The sequence below is a fragment of the Harpia harpyja genome, chromosome 16 (genome assembly GCF_026419915.1).
Source record: "Harpia harpyja isolate bHarHar1 chromosome 16, bHarHar1 primary haplotype, whole genome shotgun sequence".
NCBI lineage: Eukaryota > Metazoa > Chordata > Aves > Accipitriformes > Accipitridae > Harpia > Harpia harpyja.
In genome coordinates this window covers 4,387,158-4,404,136 of record NC_068955.1, presented here as the reverse complement: position 1 = coordinate 4,404,136, position 16,979 = coordinate 4,387,158, and the positions used below count along the sequence as shown (strand labels likewise).

At 48.8% G+C, this 16,979-nt stretch overlaps 2 protein-coding genes across 10 annotated transcripts; both read right to left on the bottom strand.

Moving 5' to 3' along the window:
• SH3BGRL3 (SH3 domain binding glutamate rich protein like 3) lies at nucleotides 1–2,109 on the bottom strand. The gene is made up of 3 exons (XM_052811033.1): nucleotides 1,923–2,109; nucleotides 1,358–1,525; nucleotides 1–952 (listed from the first exon to the last, which is right to left on the bottom strand). Exons 1-3 carry the CDS (start codon nucleotides 1,968–1,970, stop codon nucleotides 887–889), a joined length of 282 nt encoding a protein of 93 aa, XP_052666993.1. The 5' UTR covers nucleotides 1,971–2,109; the 3' UTR covers nucleotides 1–886.
• A 70-nt stretch (nucleotides 2,110–2,179) lies between these two features.
• CEP85 (centrosomal protein 85) lies at nucleotides 2,180–15,789 on the bottom strand. 9 transcript variants are annotated; one of them, XR_008238709.1, is made up of 15 exons: nucleotides 14,280–14,353; nucleotides 14,124–14,195; nucleotides 13,362–13,520; nucleotides 10,400–11,124; nucleotides 9,611–9,744; nucleotides 8,644–8,761; nucleotides 8,097–8,282; nucleotides 7,581–7,733; nucleotides 7,169–7,323; nucleotides 6,527–6,647; nucleotides 6,026–6,076; nucleotides 5,832–5,939; nucleotides 4,939–5,167; nucleotides 2,701–4,660; nucleotides 2,180–2,591 (listed from the first exon to the last, which is right to left on the bottom strand). XR_008238709.1 is itself a non-coding variant. In XM_052811024.1 (15 exons), the coding sequence occupies exons 1-14, from the start codon at nucleotides 14,317–14,319 to the stop codon at nucleotides 4,497–4,499; spliced, it is 2,415 nt and encodes an 804-aa protein (XP_052666984.1). In that variant the 5' UTR covers nucleotides 14,320–14,354; the 3' UTR covers nucleotides 2,180–2,833; nucleotides 4,482–4,496. The 9 variants fall into 9 exon arrangements, 8 of the variants coding, with proteins under 8 accessions (XP_052666984.1, XP_052666987.1, XP_052666988.1 ...); XM_052811024.1 differs by having other exon boundaries at nucleotides 2,180–2,833; nucleotides 4,482–4,660; nucleotides 14,280–14,354; XM_052811027.1 differs by lacking the exon at nucleotides 14,280–14,353 and adding an exon at nucleotides 15,728–15,789 and having other exon boundaries at nucleotides 2,180–4,660.
• Between the last annotated feature and the right edge of the window lie 1,190 nt (nucleotides 15,790–16,979).

Genomic DNA, 16,979 nt, shown 5'->3' with positions numbered 1-16,979 from the left:
TGAAAGGTACAGTAACATTTAATAGCATCTCAGAAGACAACACTGGTTATAAACTTGCTTTTTGGCAGGAAAACAAAATGCACTTGGTCCGGGTTGCAAAAAAGCCCACTCAAAGAGGATAGATAAGACAGCTGGAGCATCAGCTGTTCCAGAGCAGCCCTGAGCCATTAACGCTCACAAGGGAGCCCTGGCACCACATCGCGGCAGAGGGCAGACGGAGCAGCCCAGGTCCCACTTCTAGGCCCATCCATCCCCCCAGGCAGCCTGCTGAGCGACACCGGCCTTCACCCCCAGCCCCGGCCTTCTCGGCGGTGGGTGGTCAGACCCCAGCTCTGTGCAGTATTTTTGCGTTAAATTAAAACAAACAAACAAAAAAATTGACTTAGTTGCCATAATCTCTGCAGTTGAGATGAAAAAAGAAAAAAAAGAAAAAAAAACCAAAAAAATAAGTGAGGCAGCAGGATTTACAATTTTAACAGCAGCTGGGTGAAGTGGGAAGTAACATGCAACCCTAAGCCCTTCCCTCCTGAAGCAGAAGCTCTCCCTGCAGAGGAGAGGGCTGACGGACGGCTGCACTTCGCACAGCCCCAGAGGCTTTGCTGTTTACAGAGGCACTGGAAGCTGCGGTGTGAGCCAGGCCCAGCTTTGTTCAAAGGCCGTGCGCAGCGAGCGTCAGACTTTCTTTGGATCCCTCTGAGATGATATCAGGGTTAGGCAGGAGGGAATCGTAGGCAGCTGCAATGAGTAGTTTTGGTCATGGGTTTCCCTGTGCTGGGATACAAGTCGCGGTGCCAGGACAGCGCTGACAACCTGGAAGTGAAGGTGGTCGGAGATGAGGGTGCTCAGGAATGCAGGTAGAGTCCAGGATAGGAGTGGAGCCCGGGCCTCAGGCCAGCTTCAGGAACTCCTGCAGGGTGTTTTGCTCCACTGCTTCCACAAAGAGCTCGTAGTCCTGCAGGGAAAAGCCACACGGTCACTCACAAGGCAAGGGTGAGCTGTATTCTCCCGCCGGTCAGGCGGCGCGGGGTCCCCCCGAGCACACAGCACAAACTGGTTCACAGCGCTGGTGCCAGTCAGTCGAGTGGAGGACGACAAGGCGAAGCAGGGACAGCCCTGCACAGTGCAGCCCCCCCCGCCCACAGGTCACCCAGAGCCCCCCCTGCACGGGTCCCATTTTTCGCAAGCCATCATGCTCCAAATGCCCGTTAACCCCAGCAGCGCTTTGTCTGCGCATCTTACGAGAGATGCCTTTTGAAAGGCGTCTCAACATCATTTGTAGCAAAAACAAGGGGATGGGATTATTGCCCACCACCCAACCTCCGTGGTGCTTATCCCCCGCGCGGAGCACGAGCCTTACCCCGCAGTAGTGGTCTCCGTTGACGATCTGGGGCGGGATGGCTTTGGGATTGCCTGCCTTCGCCCTCATCTCCTCTCGGAGAGCGTTATCCTGGGAGATATCCACCAGCTCGTACTTGATGTTTTTCCCATCGAGGATTCTGGTTACTTCGCTCTGCTGGGATTTGATCTGGAACCCGGGTGGGAAAGGTGGGTTATGGGGAGCTGGAGAGGAGCCCGAAGGGCAGGCACCCACCCCTGCGTGCCAGCCACGCTCAGCACAGCGCTCATGGAGCAACCGCTCTTTACGGGCCACAGTCCAGACCCCACCTGGCCACGGACGGGGCTCGGTCCTGCGTGGGAGGGGGACGGGGGACACCCAGCACGGCGGGATGGCTTCAGGGGAAGAAGGGGACAGCGCAGCGTGAGCAGAGGAAGGGACACCTGGGATGGGGCGGGGGGGGGGGGGGGGGGGGCTTCGCAGCTCCACGGGGAAGAGACGCTCACCCCAGGGAAGAAGGAAGGTCCCCCGGGACACCCAGCCCTGCCCCGCCGGAGCCCGGATCCCCGCCGCGGCCACCGCTCACCTCCCGGGAGCCGGTCACCGAGGTGCTGTAGACCTTGAGGGTGCTCATGCTGCGATCGCGGCCGCTCCCCTGCGCTCAGCCCGGCGGAGGGAGGCTCGGAGGGAGGGAACGGGCGGCCCCGCCGCCGCCCGGCATGTGACTGCGGGGACCAATGGGGCCGGCGGGCCCGGGCATGCGGCGTCGGCGGGGCCCGGTCCCGGTCCCGGGCAGCCCGCCCCCGGGCAGCCCGCCCCCATCCGTACGGGACCGCTTTGAAGGAGTGGAACAGAGCAGCTTTATTTTATACTCAAAATACTCAGTACAAACGAGTGGGTGAGACAAAGGCTGGTAGAAATACACTGCGCCCAACGCGACACGCAGCGCCGGACAGACGGCGGGGCGAGAATGTGGGACAGGGTGGGAAGGTGGCCCTGCTGCCCCGTTCCGGGGTGCTCTGTAAAGAAAGGTCCAAGATTTCCCCTGCCTGGAGAGCAGCAGTCACGTACGGCAGATGGGATCACCATCTTAGCCAGAGGGGTCCAGTTCTGCAGGAGGATGACGAGAGGACATTTCCTCGCAGAGAGGAACATGCGAGCCGGGCAGCCCCAGCTGCTGGGACCGGGCCAGGCGTGAGGCTCCAAGCATCAGCTAAGATGGGGTTTCAGCCACGATCTCGTTTCACAGCCAGCTCTGCAGTGGCAGAGGGCAAACGTGTCCCCATACAGCACCTGGGAACTAGAACTTGCACCCCAAAGAGAATGCGGGGAAAGGGGATGGTGCTAAACAGCACCCTGCTAACCTGCAGGAGAGAGCAATTCTCACAGCTGGTGCTGTTCTGCACCCCAGTGCCTAGAGAGCTCCCAGCAGTCAGGACAAATGACTTCAAGAAATAGCCTTGGCCCACATTTAGCTCAGTACGTGGCAACGGCAGCCTGGGAACAGAAACAGCCAGAAATGTAATACACCAGATGCGGAAAGAACAGGACAGACAGCCGGCTGCCCAGCAGACGCTGCTGCACTCTCTCCCCATGCCCTGCAGGGCGTAACTTGGGACAGCAAACTAACCAATTTTTTGCCACCATCACACCCGTGGTGGCCAAACGCTAAGAACAAAACAGATTTGGTCTTACATTTTAACACAAAGGAATAACACACACATTTCTCCCAAACCTGGGGCTCACAGCCCCAACATGAACCATGAGCAACCAAACAGCAGAAGTTTCAGCAGTATTCTCCCCCCTGTTACAAAACTAACATAGTATCTTGCTCTTAACTCAAGCTGAAAACCAAAAAAGTTCCACCCTCAGCATCACAGCGTTGTCACAAACAAGCACTCAGGACTGTAAAGTTGCCACTACGGTTAAGGAGGGTTGTGATAAAGTGAACCGCATCCCATGCTGATTTATTTAGAAATCCCATTATTTAGCAGAAGAGCAGGAAGCTCCCAGAGAACAAGGGGCAAGGCTACAACAAAGCCCGAGTGGTCACTGCCTCGCAGGCATCAGGTAGAGCTCTCAGATCCAACTGTACCACCCTGCCATGTTAGGACCAGAACGGCTTTCTCCCTATCAAGCAGCAAGCAGAGAGCCAAGGAGAGGTGTGTCTCCCTGCTGGCCTGCAGCAAGGTCCCTCGGGGGCACAGAGGCTCTCTGCAGCTCTGGGAGGGGTTACAGACATTCAAGGCTCCCCAGGATGGTTTGCGATGCCTCTAAAGGCTGCTACGAAAAACAGTTCCTCACCCTGCCAGCAGATACATTAGGCACGAAGCAGTGTGGGGACAGGAGGTTTCTCTAGCACATTAAGGCACTTCAGCATCAATCCACTTCCTCAGCAGTCTGAATCATACCCACACTCAGAATGCTAGTTTGGGGGGGATAAAAGGCTTAAGGCTTCTGGGGTAACAGTGCCCAGGGGGAGCATTTTCAGAGTCTTCTTTTAGTGTTGCTTTATTCTCCAACTCCTGTTGGCTACTGAAAGACTCCAGTTGCATTTACCTGAGGAAAGCAGGTCCTGCTCCATGAATGGCTACACAAGCATCCAAGCCAGAACTGTGCACACAGCATCTGAGGAGCCTGTAGCACCTTGATGTAATTAGCAGTAGTATAACTGGCACACCTGCTTGCCTGTGAAGTCCACAGATATCCCCTGAACTCTCTGATAATCCTCTGGTCTTACTAGTCACACAGGATCTGTGCAGAGAATTTATCAGAAAGACCAGGGCATACATTTCCTTTTAGTGATGATTTTAACAGTCACATTTGCATGTTCAGCATTTGACATGCCTGAAAGGCAATTCAGAATTCATCTCCCAGCGTCAGAGACCACACCAGCTCCAGCAAACACAGCATAAACACATTCCACAAGATCAAAGCTACTGCAAAGGCCGACACAGAAGCCCTGAACAATTCCAGTTAGCCAGTCAGAAGCTAAACACTTCTGGCAACAAACCCCTGACTTCTCACGGATTGGATAAGTCACACATCTTGTACCCGAGCAAAGGGATGGTAAAGTGCTGAATAGGTTTTGGGTTGTAGGAGCTCTAGACTCCTGAGGGTCTCAAGTCTTCATTTCCTGTCTTACTTTGGGAAGTGTTCTTTACTGGGTGATGCAGTTGTCTCCCATGTCCTGAGCATATCTGTCAGATATTGCCGTCCGTAAGTCCTCCACCTCTTTGTGGAGCTGTTTTACCTCCACCAGTTTCTTTGCAAGTCCATCAGGGCTCAGCAAGTCGTCTTGCTCCTTAGTGGAGTACTGCACAGCTGTGGAGTCAAAGAAGGGAGTTACCTCACATGCAATTCTGACCAAGGATCACACACATTTGCAAATGAGCCAGAAAAACCCAACGCACATTTGCAAAAGAGGTACTACTTAACATTTAGTTATTACAGCATGCACCTTTAGAGTTAGCTAACCACAGAAAGAAGGTTCAGAACCCCAGAAAGATAAGAACCTTCCATGCTATATTATATGCGAGTTATTTAATTCTGTCACAGCACAGGAAAAAAAGGTTTGCTCTGCCACCACTCCGCACACTTACAGCGAATGCCCAGGAGCAAAGAGAGGTTGGGATCCTTGCCCTGAGCCCTCTGAGTGACAATGCTGTAGACAGACTGCAAATCCTGCAGACAACTGGCCAGCTGGCTGTGCAACTCCTGGGCGAGGCGGGCTGTCTCAGCAGGCAGGGGCTGGGTTGTTAGCTCTGCCTGCCGCAGTCGTTCCTGAAGGGTCAGGTTCTTCTCAATGAGATCCTGGTTCTGCACTGAAAGCTGAACAAATGGACACAGCAGGTTAGTGGTCACTTGGTACAGAACTAGCAAACCTAAAGCAACTTAACACAACTGCTCGATGATGATGGGAGCACCGAGGGCAGGAGGAGCTGGTTTACATCAGGCCCTCCAGACTCTTGCCAGATGAGCAAGTGTCAGTCCTACAGGGTGTGAGCATTTGGCTTTCCTGGCTCAGACAGGAAGCGCCCCACAACGCTGCACTGTCCCTGCCGAGGCATGATGCAACAAAATAAGCTTCCAGGAGGTTGTGCACCAGCCGCTCACCCCAACACTGGCCATGCCTTCCCTCAAGGGCTGCCATTGTGCTTGGCTTCCTTTAGGCTTGAGAGTGGGGCTCAGCCCTGCCCTTCAGCCAGGGCTGTAGTCGAGTTTGGATTCCTGCTCACCGCCTTGCTGCCCCCAGCTGGCAAGTCCAGCGTCCTCCACCATATCCAGCAGCCCCAGCTGAAGTTCCCGAGGCAGAAACTGCCTTTCTCCTCCTGCTTTTGAGCAAAGAGCTCCTTTCAGAGCACTGACAGGGCAACTGACTAGCAGGAAGCAGGAGAGGTTGTGCTGCTGACTGCAAATTAAGGGTCTTGCTAAAAGACAATCCATTGTTCATTCAACTGCTATGCTCGAGCACTCTAAACCCTCCTGCTCTGACCTCTTTCACAGCAGTCCGGAGCTGCTGCAGTGCATTTTCTCTCCTCATCGCCTCCTCTTTCAGAGCTTGGCTTGTCCCCTCTTCCTGGGCCACCTGTTCTTCCAGGTTCTACAACAGACCATGGGAAAGTAGTAAGTCTAACTCACTTCACAGCAGATTCTCAAGTTCTAGGTCTCTCTGCAGTCACCTCTCACCTTTACTTGCAAGGACAACTGCTCCATCTTCTTCTGCTGTTTGTCCACAATCTGGAATCAAAAGCAGAGGCGTCAGAACTGGTCATACAGACTCAGTAATACCACCAGGATTTCTCCTTTAGTAGGACAGCATCCCTTCTCCTTCTCTTTCCTGCCCATTTACTACTTTAATCACTGCTTCTGTTAGTAGTGGACTTAGATTCCCTGATGAAAGGCACCTGATAAAAGGCACCATTAGAAGTATCAGCTAAAAACAGACTGGAGAAGTTGCATTCTTGTGGTTTTCCTCTCCCCTCTTCTGCATTCTGCAACTTCTCTCCAGTGTTACTGTAGGAGTGCATGGTTATGCTTTTAAAACCCCTCAGTTGGGAATTCCAGGAACTGCTGCTTCCGTGCAATTGTGACTGCCTACAACTGCAAAAGTCCCCGATTCCATCTGAGTGCCCAGTGTGACTCAGTGGAAGGAAAAATGTGTGATTCCCATTCGACACAGCCTGTTACCTTTCTGAGGCAGTCGCATTCTTTCTTCAGAGAGTCATTTTCTATTTTCTGCCTCTCCCCATCCTGGGCAGAGGGTCCTCTCTCTGCATTCTTTACACACTGCTGCACCTTGTCCTGCAAGCTGAAATTAGCAGAACACCATGCGAAAACCAGCTTTATTTAAGGGTGTTCCCATCATTAAACAATATGAGGAAGCAAATTATTTTCATATCAGATGCCAGCATTGCCCTGTTTGCATCCCAGCTTGCAAACAGCCAGGGCTGTGAGGGAAGGAGTCCCTCTCCCTGGACACAGCCCTACCCATGATATTGGCACATTTGCAGAGACACTACGATTGCAGATTACATAGGTCCATTTTGCAAGTAGTTATGGTTGAGAGCAATAACCTGAGGAGACAGACAAACCCAGGTGACAAAACAGGGGCCCCCTTTCTTTCAGCCACATGGTTCTGCTCCCACCCTCCCCTGTTGGCATGCAGAATTTGAACACGGTATTTTGGTGACCATTCAACATAATCATCACAAATCCATGGTAATCTGGTTCTGACAGGTGGGACAGTGGTTGTGCTGAATCATCACTGTTCTTGTGCTGCAATTACTTCAGTGCTAAGATGAAGTTTATTCTAATCCTCCTGATTTTTACCTGCGCACAGTGGAAAGAAGCTCCAGCTCCTTGTGTTTTTGGGTTTCTAGCTGCATCTCTTGCTCCCTGAAAGCAGCCCGGACATCTCCAAGCTCTGTTTCCAGTGCCAGCACTGTTTCCTGCATAGCAGTACTCTTCAGTTCAGATTCCTTCAGCTGCAACAAAGACCATCATAACACTCTAGAGATCTCCCAGGGGTTTCACCACACACACCACATTTCAACTACATTTGCAATGCCGATTTTTACTACCTATGTGACAGTTCTCAGCTATAGCTCAGAACTTTCCTCCTCTGAGAAGGCCAGACCACAACTTTACTTGGGCAGCTGTACAGGCTATTATCTGCAGCTGTAGAAAAGTCATCTGAGCAAGTATGTGAAGAGCTGTCATCACACTTCAGAGGAAGTTTTACCTTCTGACTCTGTTTCTGGTGGTCCTCAAGGGTTGGTAGATCAGCCAGGTATCGTTCCAGGGTCTCGATTCTCTGTTGTCTCTCCCTGTTTTGTTCAGATTCCTTCTGGCATTTCTTTTTGAGATTATTAATGTGTTTGTCTCTTCCCTTTACCTGCAGGGACAGTTATATAAAAGTTTAGTTTATATAAGTTCTTGTCCATTCTTCAGTCCTCTGTGAGCCCACTCATTTACCTTTTTGTACAGCACTCAACATCAAAATACAAGATCACCTTAACTCAGCAGCATTTCTGCTCACTTAAAGACAGGCTTCTTCTCTGTTTAAAAGAAGAGGTACTGAAATATTTCTAACTGCAGGAGGAAGGGCTTTTGCTTATAAACCAAAGAATTCTACAAGGAGATCAGAAAATACCTACAATAACACATTGCCACAGAAAACTTTCACCTAGGCACTATATTGACTTTTAGCTTCTTGAAGAAAAAACACCCTCCCCCCTCTAGAGCAATGGGATCATACCCTTTCTTCCTGTTTCTTTAACTCCTCTGCATGTTTCTGCATAGTTTCTTTCAGTGACTCCCGGATCAGCTTTGCATCCACCTCTGCAGCAGCGAGTTTTCTCTCCAATTCAATCTTTTCCTTACTGAGGGATTCAGTCTTCTCTGTGAACTGTGCTCGAAGAAACGTGTTCTCCCGCTGCAGCTCCTGCAAACAGAGACAGCCTATGAATTCAGTTAGTTACAAACTGGCACTAAGCACCTGCGCTGTCTCAGAGCTGTGTCCTCAGCCCTCCTACTTCCCAAACATCATTCAGCCCATCTTATATACTGCAGTATCTGAAATAGCATTTGTCAGTGCTGTCAGGCATTTGCATCACTAGAACTGTAGTACTTCAGGGTTTGAAATCTCAAGACGCACAGAAGATCTCAGAGATGACAGGTAACTGGGACCCCATACAAAGGTTAATTTTACTCTGCATAGCCCTCCTACTCAGGAAACGCCTAGTGAGAAACGCCTGCTGGATTCAATACATATTTCTTACTGACACCCTGTTGCACCCAATTACCTGCATTCTCAACATGTAGACATCTCCGTAGGGTGCTGGACAGCCAAGCAGGGCACTGTGAACCTGCAGTTCACTTTCCCGGACCTTCTGCTCCAACTGGGATATGTGTTGTCTTTGTCTGTAAAAAAAACCCAAAAAACTGGTAATACACCGTTCTCAAACATACACCTTGTTTTCAATGGTAGTAGAGAGCAATACAACAGGAACAGTGCCACAACTCTAACGCTCCGTACAGTGACAAGCAGAATAAAAAGACAACTCTGCAACACGGCAGAGAAATCTGCAAGACATCCACTGTGACTTTTTTTTTTTTTTTTTTTTACAATTGGTATTAACTTTTCTTCCCTCCCCTCCCTTCAAAGTCTCCCCCCCAGCAATGATTATAGATAAAACACACAAGCCTTGCATGCTTTGGAGGATCCAGCTTGGCTGTGGAGCTTATGAGTGAAATGAACAGACATCAGAGGACTCAAAATAAGCAAGCAGAAAAAGAGTTTACAGTCCAAATACTGAAGGTAGCTTTCACTAGGACTTACGTTTTCGAAAAGCTTATGGACCACTAGCGTTGGGTATGAGAAGTGTTGTTTGCCAGCCCAAATTCACAAAGAATAAATTTAAAATAAAGATATCAAAGAGCTCCCAGAAAGTCCTCAAGCAAAAAGGCAGTAGTACTGGCGTTCCAAATAATCGTGATGTAAACAGAAATCTTTATCCCTTATAAAACACAGAAAACCACAACCAAAATGGATTTATTTGAATGCTTCAGGATCCAAGAGGAAGGGGAGGAGACCTCATGAAAAAAGTAGGCTGTTCTCAAAGGTCATTATATTGTTCTTTGCAACAAAAAGGCTCAATCGGGTAAAAGGGACTCTGAGATACGAGCTTTCCTTGGTACTTTCAAAACCCTCCCTTTCCAAAAGGAAATGCACTGGAGTCCTTAAAGTACATGTCAGGATCAAACTCTCACCTGTCAATGAGGAGCTCTTTCTCCTTGAGTAGGTTTTCATTGGAATTCAGGATATTGATCCACTGAGCTGGATCAGGTGTAGGCAGCGAAGCAGAATACATCGAGGGATGGTGGCAGACGCCTCCATTTTGTAACTGAAAGAGGAGACAAAGTGAGGAGGGAAAGGTTTGTGCTCCACAGAGGTAATTGCAACATTGCTAGAGCTATTTTGCACGCTGTGTGCTCATCTGCATGCCAGGACATAGCTATTTCAGTCTCCGTCAATGTCCAAGAACAAGTAACTTTGCCCAAGCACAACTGGAGATTAACAAATAATTTTAGACCACTATGCTAGCTTGCTGGAAACAATTTGTCTCCGTTAGGGTACAACTGGTTGGAGGTGATAAACAAACTGTTTCCATCTAATAAACTGCAGTTAGTTTTATGCATCTTTTCAAAAAAGTCTGTTTCCTAACTTTAGATACAGAATACGGTTATTCTAGAAACTGTTAAGAACTTCTTGACATGCTTTTTCTTTGCAGTTTCTAGCAGACAGGTTATTTCACCTCTTGATCTGAACCATTGTGCAGTGCTGTAACATAACAACAGGGCTGCTCTACATAAGCAGCATGTCAAATGATACCTGTGACACCACATGCCGTAAAAACAGACCATTAAGAGACTTCTGGTGTAAGACAGGGAGAAGCATGAGACATTTTCCTCCTTGCTTCAAAAGTCTGTGACAATGATTCATGACTAAAGTGACAGGAAGGGTTTCAAACTCATACATCCATACAAGCAGCTCCCTACCTGCATTTGCTCTATTTGCAATCGCACTTTCTCCAGCTGCTGTTTCCAAGCACTGAGCTCGCAGATGCTCTCGTGCGGATGTAGTGTGCAGGCTTCTTGCACCCATGCTCGAGATGAAGGATTTACAGGTTTTGAAAAGAAATTGTTGGCCTGGAGTCCCGTTGGCATCAGTCTGCTCCCGCTCGGCCATGTTCCGTCTTGGGGCTCACAGACACCATTAGCCCCTGCCACTTGCTTACTCTCTGGCAGCACCTTATAATGGTCCTTTCCTGCCTCAGCTGCCCCAGAGTTTGGATTGAACTTCTGGAACCTGCGGAGAGGGTCAGTGCTCAAACTATCCAGAAAGAGAGACTGGTTAAGGGTGTGCTCAATGGCAGGGGTGTCAAACTTCCAAGTATCTTCTGTTCTCATGTGATCAGAAACAGGATGCCAGGATTGCTCAAAACCATTTTCCCCTGAAGTCCCGTAGAGACGCAAGAGATCCCTGGGTGGCACCTGAGAAGACTTCCCGGCATTAAAATCTCCATTTCGCATGAGCCCTGTGTGTTCAGAAGCAGATCCTGGCATAGCAGTTTTTGAAGTACTCTGCGAACAGCTCTGGTCTCCTGCAGAGCACAGCTTGGACGGCGAGGCACCCAACGTAGAAGGCATAACATGGGCTGTTGGGATGGTCACTTGGGTTTTGATGGGCTGGAATGAGGAACCGTTACTGGAATTGCAGAAGTCTAGGGAAAGAAGGAGAGTGATGCTCTAATTACAATCCTGAAAATATTCTGACACAAACAGCTACCCCTCTCTGCTGAACTTTCAGAAAGAATTAAAAAAAAACGATTCTTTTCCCCCTGAACATGTCCTCCTAAGCAGCAACAGCAAGACTAAGGCACACCTATGTTCCCCCTCACTACATTGCTGACATTTTCCTACGACCATAAACCAAAGGGACAATCCAAGTTTAATTCAGTACACATTTTTAATCCCTTGTTTTTAAGCTACTCTAGTATAATCTTAAATCAATACGGTTATCTTTCTATAGGTTTAGAAATCAAGTCCTTTAAATTGAATAAAAAGGCTGAAACTTACTCAGCTGAACACTGAGACCTTGATTCTGTTCTGCCCGTCCCACAGCTCAGCGACTCTGAACCGTAACCAAAGCTAACTGGAGCCTTCGCTAAGCCCATGGTGAGCTTCAAACATAGCTGAACACTAGATCACCAAGCTGTTGACCTTCGAACTCCTCCAGGACACTGCAGCAAAAGAGCTTTTTCTAGAGGTTAGAGTAATGGCTCTTGCCTTATTGCTACAGGAAATGAGATAGAGTTCAGCACACGCACCCCAGCCTGTGTGCCCGTCCTGTCAGAAAGGCACCAAACCTGGCTACATGGAAATACGGGGTTATTCTTAGCAACTCTCAGATTTCAATACAGCAACAGCAAGAGCTGAGAAAGGCAAACAGTGCCTGTTCCCACTCCTCTCCCCGATACATCGCGTATCGCAGCAATTCCAGGTTTCTCCCAGATACACAAACTCATTTTCTTCATGGGTTTGGCTAAAGGCCCATCCTCACATGATGTTTCTTTAATCCAACATCAGGACTGCAAGGTCACCCTTCCACCTGTTTGTAACCTCAAAGCACTGTTACAAGAAGGAATAAAAGGTTACGATTTGAATATGACTGAAACCAGATTCTGCAAAGACCATTATCGAACTGCAGGAAAACTATCACAATAAAGGCACAACACAAGACCCTCTCCTCAAAAATGAGCAGGAAGGGGAGAAAATCTCTTAGATGTTACTTGGCTGTGCCTAGGAACTCCAGAGAACACCATGCTACCAAGCAGTCACAAGCACATTCACCTTGGCAAACAGAAGAGACAGTACAAGTTCCTTTTACAGCCCCTAAATTTATAGCCCAGTATCACTATCAGGAACTCGAGTTCTCTGACCAGCATGCCACGTGCAGATGCTGCAATCGGTTCCTTGGCTGTGCTAAGGGTCATCACAACATTTCTGACTAATGTACTGACCTGAAAGTCGGCGTGCTTCAGCCAGCTGTCGTGCCACAATTCAGCCTCAGCTCTTACAAACAAGGCTACAACATTACAGACATTCAGAATGGCAATTTCTGAAAGAGCCATCATCATCTCCCCTGCCCTCAGCGTGCAACTGGATGTTTTATTATCCTGAGAGGGGCTAGATGGGACACTTAAACATGTGCTCTAGTAATATTTCTAGCAATATTTCCACAAGCCAGACTTTATCAAAAGCCTTCATTTCAACCCACACATTATTAAGATCTATAGCTCATTCAAAAGGCTCAGGGCAGCTTGTGAAACACGTGCATGCGTGAAGTGCATTGTTTTAAAGAACAACAAAAAATTCCTCGCTGCTGAAAGAAGAATCAGTGAATCAGCAGTGGTTTATGACACTTTCACAGGTGAAGATGAAAATACAGGTAGAAAGGATTGCTGGGACAAGCAACTTCACAGAACATGCCTCAGCTGAGGGCAAGGCTGCAGCATTCTTCAGTAAGAAGAAAGGAGCTCTAACACTGAAGAGACTTACACACAAAGGCATAGTGATCTGAAGTCTCTAGAGGCACCTATAAATTATTTCTTAAAAAAGCATGTGACAGACTTTCTGATAAATCACTTGTAGGTCAATATGAACCAGGAAATCACCAAGGTGGCTCTTTTAGTCAGTTAAAAATGCTTACTACAGTTTGCAGATCACCCAACTAGCTTAAAGAAACAGCAAGTCCCTTAATCACTTGTTTATATTTCAGGCAGCATATCTGTGTACTGAGGCACTGGTTTTGAAATAGTTTCCAAACATTATTACAGATTCTGCTCTCCCCAAGTTTTTTTTCCATTCTAGGGTTCAGTAATATCAGGCTATTTAATGCTTGTTGACCTTCTAAGAAAACTTAAAGCCTTTGGCTGTTACTGCGTGATCTCATGCTGACCATCACCTTCTGTGCTGTCTGAGCAGGAGGTTCCAATGCCCCCATCCCTGCTGTCGGCCACACTTGAACAGCGACTGACACGGCTCTGGAACTTCACAGACAACATAGGTGTTTTCCAGTCAGTCTCCAAGAAATTACTCTTCTGACTGGTGCTGGGATCTGGAAAGAAAAATTCAGGGTTATTTATGTTTTAGCCAACAGACTGAAAGGCCTTTTAATATACTTAGGCCATACCTAATCCCCCATGCTACCAAAACCCACACTGATCCTTGCTTGACTCCCAGTATTGCTGCTAAAGAAATCTCTTTTGCAAAAGGAAATGGTAGCAAGCACAGGGAAGCCAAATAATATCAATGGGAGACTGAAAATTCAATCTTGTTATGGAAGGCAGAATGCAAAAGCAGTAAGTTATACTCACTTTGATAAGTTTGGTGATATTACACCCAGCTGATATTCTGGTACTCAGGCTAAGAAAAAGAGCAGCAGCATTGGCACACAGCAAAACTGGTTAAAGATACATTTTTGCATTAACTGTTAAGAACTCTTCCCCATTTACCAGTTATCACTCAAGAGATAGGGTCATTATCAAATGCTTCTCTGCCCTTGCATACCCATGCAATTGTTTTATTTTGCAGGCATAAGACATTGGTTTTTTAATAAAAAGCTTTTGGTAAAGAACTCTTCTCAGGGCCACATGTCTCCTCAGAGAAACTGCAACAGGATCCAACAGCAGCAGGGCTTTAAAGAAAGGACTCTCCTTACCTGACAGACTGTTCTGCTGGAGTCTCAGGTCTGGATGTTTCTCAAGAGCAGCCATCTTATCTATCCAGTGAACTACAGGGCAATAAATAAAAAAATAATATTTTAAATCAGCATAAACCAAACCCTATTCCCACTAACCAAGCAAAGGGTACATACACATCAGCTGCTCTTCATTCAGAATAACACAGTATTTCATATTTAATTAGCTTCTCCTCCCAACAGTATCTCTGTTTCATCCCTGCAGTAAGAGAGGCAATACTTAAAAAACCCTCACAGTTATTGTAGGCTTTCTTCATGCCTGAGAAATGAGGAGAGTTCCTGTTTGCAACATTCTCCAGGTATGCAGCAGCTCAGTGCCTTTCAACTGGGGCATGTGTTATCCCCATCGTAGTTATTTATAGAGCACCAGTCACCATGGTACCTACACGCTGGCTTTATGTCTACAGAGACTAAAAATTTCCCTTTAAAAATCTTAACTCTAAACCAGTTCATTTCTGCCCTCTGTAGAGGTCACTAAGCAACTACATGCAGAAATGCAGTAATTCAAAACTTAGCGTTCCTGTTCCATAAATGGCAATCATTATCTACCCTGAGCTTTGGTTTAATTTATCTGCTTATTGGAGTACCTCAGACAGTGAATTTCCTGCCTCTGATGATGCTAGTTTACAGCTCTCAGGCTTCACTGTAGAAATTCAAGGCCTCTCTCCACCAGTCAAATACTATATCCTCGACTGCCAGCTCTTACGGATTTTTGCTTGACTGATTCAAAGAGCTCACAGAAACCACTAATTCTTGGAAAACATACATATACAGATTTTACAACATAGGATAGACATTGGGAATACAATGGCATGATGAACTCAAAGCAGCATTTCACTCAGTGAAGAAATAAAACACTTCTATCAAAATGTAGTACTTATTATGTTTAATTTAGGTATGTTTCAGAAATCCCCGAGTTTAAATCTCAGTCTCCAGCACTACAGCCAGGCAGTTATAACAGGGAAATTCACGCGTGGGCTCTCGAAATAAAACAGTCAAAGCAACCAAAGCATTCCCACCTCACTCAGCACCACCCTTTCACAAACACACCCCCCACGCCATCCTACAAGCCACTCTCTTCCAGCAGCGGGCACAGGGCAGACCCTGCAGAGGGGGTGAGAAGGGTCATGTGCAAAATAAGGCAAAACGAAGGAGAAAGAAGAAGGGGAGCGGTGGGTCACGAAGGGGGGGGGGGGGGGGCAGCGCTTTACCCGATGGAAGGGGAGAGCTTGGCGGGTACGTGATGTGAAGCCAGGGTGCGGGGTGGGGGGCACCCCTTCACCCCCCAGAAGGCGATGAGGAGAAGAGTGACATGGGTGAAGGAAGGGGAGAGCAGAAGGCGGTTAACCCAAGGAGGGGGGAGGCCCAACCGCCTGGCAGGCACAACCTGACCCTGAGGGGCCGGTCCCCGGGGTGGGGGGGGGGTGGGGGCGGGAAGGGACCACCGAGCTGTCCGGGACGGAGAAGAAGAGGTGGCTTCACCGAGGAAGGAGCACAGGGAGGGCGGCTGCCCCACAGCCGGAGCCCGCCCTGTGAGGGAGCCGGAGCCCGCGCCCCCCCCTCACCTGGCTCCGCCGCCGCGCTCGCGCTGCCCCGCGCGCCGCGACCGTTACAGCCGCGGGCGGAGGGAAGGGGGGGGGGTGGTAAAGGAAAAGGGGCAAGACCCTCCCCGCCCGCAACCTATCGGACGCGACTGCCCCGCCCTTACTCCTCGCTCATTGGTTTTTCGGAACGCTGATTGCCCCGCCCCGTAGCTTGGTGGAGGGGGAGACGGCTTCTGGCGGAGGAAAACTGACCGCAGCTGCCACCCGTAGGGCGGGGCCTGAAAAAGAGCGGCACCGGCTCTTTCCCCGCGCCTGCGCAGTGCCGCTGTCGCCGGCGAGGCGCTGTGTGAGGGCGGGCGGCTCGGCCCGGCCTCACCGTTGTCCCCGCATTCCCTCACCGGCTCCGCCGTCCTCTCAGGGCCCCAGCCCAGCCCAGGACCCCAGGCTGAGGGGTAAGGCCGGGCGGCGGCCCCCCAGCTCGGCCTCCTCACTCCGCTGGGCCGGAGAGGTCAGGGCTGCCCCTGGGTGCTGGCGGCAGAGAGGCCATGGCGCTGGGCCCTTCCTTAGGCCCGGCCGCTTTGGGGCTTCTCGCGTGTGGTGCAGGGTCACCCCGGCTGGAGCAGCGGCACTGCTGATACTGAAAAGCCGGTCGAAGAAACTCTCTAAGACTCGTTTTGGAGTTTTAGGAAGCAGGCATTCTTTATTGCAGCGCTGGATGCACGGGGGATAGTTCCACCTAGCGTGCGTGCCACAGCTTTAGCACAAACAGGTTATATAGAAAAACTAATTGCATATTAATCAGATTAGTATACATATACATAAAAATGATTGCAACTGATTATCATAGTGCAGCCTATATCCAATCATGCACAATGAAGGATCCATTTGGGTGGAAGGGCTGCTTTTGCGACCACCGACCCATTTGAAGTTCTTGTTGGCCGTCCTTGAAGTCTTTATTCTTGTCCTTGTTCTTCGATCTTGAAGCTTAATGCAGTTTCAATCATATGTGGTCGGTTTCAACATTGTTCGCATCTAGCGTACAGGAACAGCTAGTTATAAGAGCAAAGAACTGCAAAACTTATGAGTAACTACCTCTACTAGTTAATTGCTTGGCTATACTTTTGTCTATTGTTTCAATCATAGTGTTTGTATAAGATTTCTAATAATTATTTACCAAATCTCACTTTTACAGTCACCTAGCAGCAAACCAGTTTCCACGGCTGGTACAAAATATTAAAACCATCAAAATATTTAGACATGCCATACAGAATGT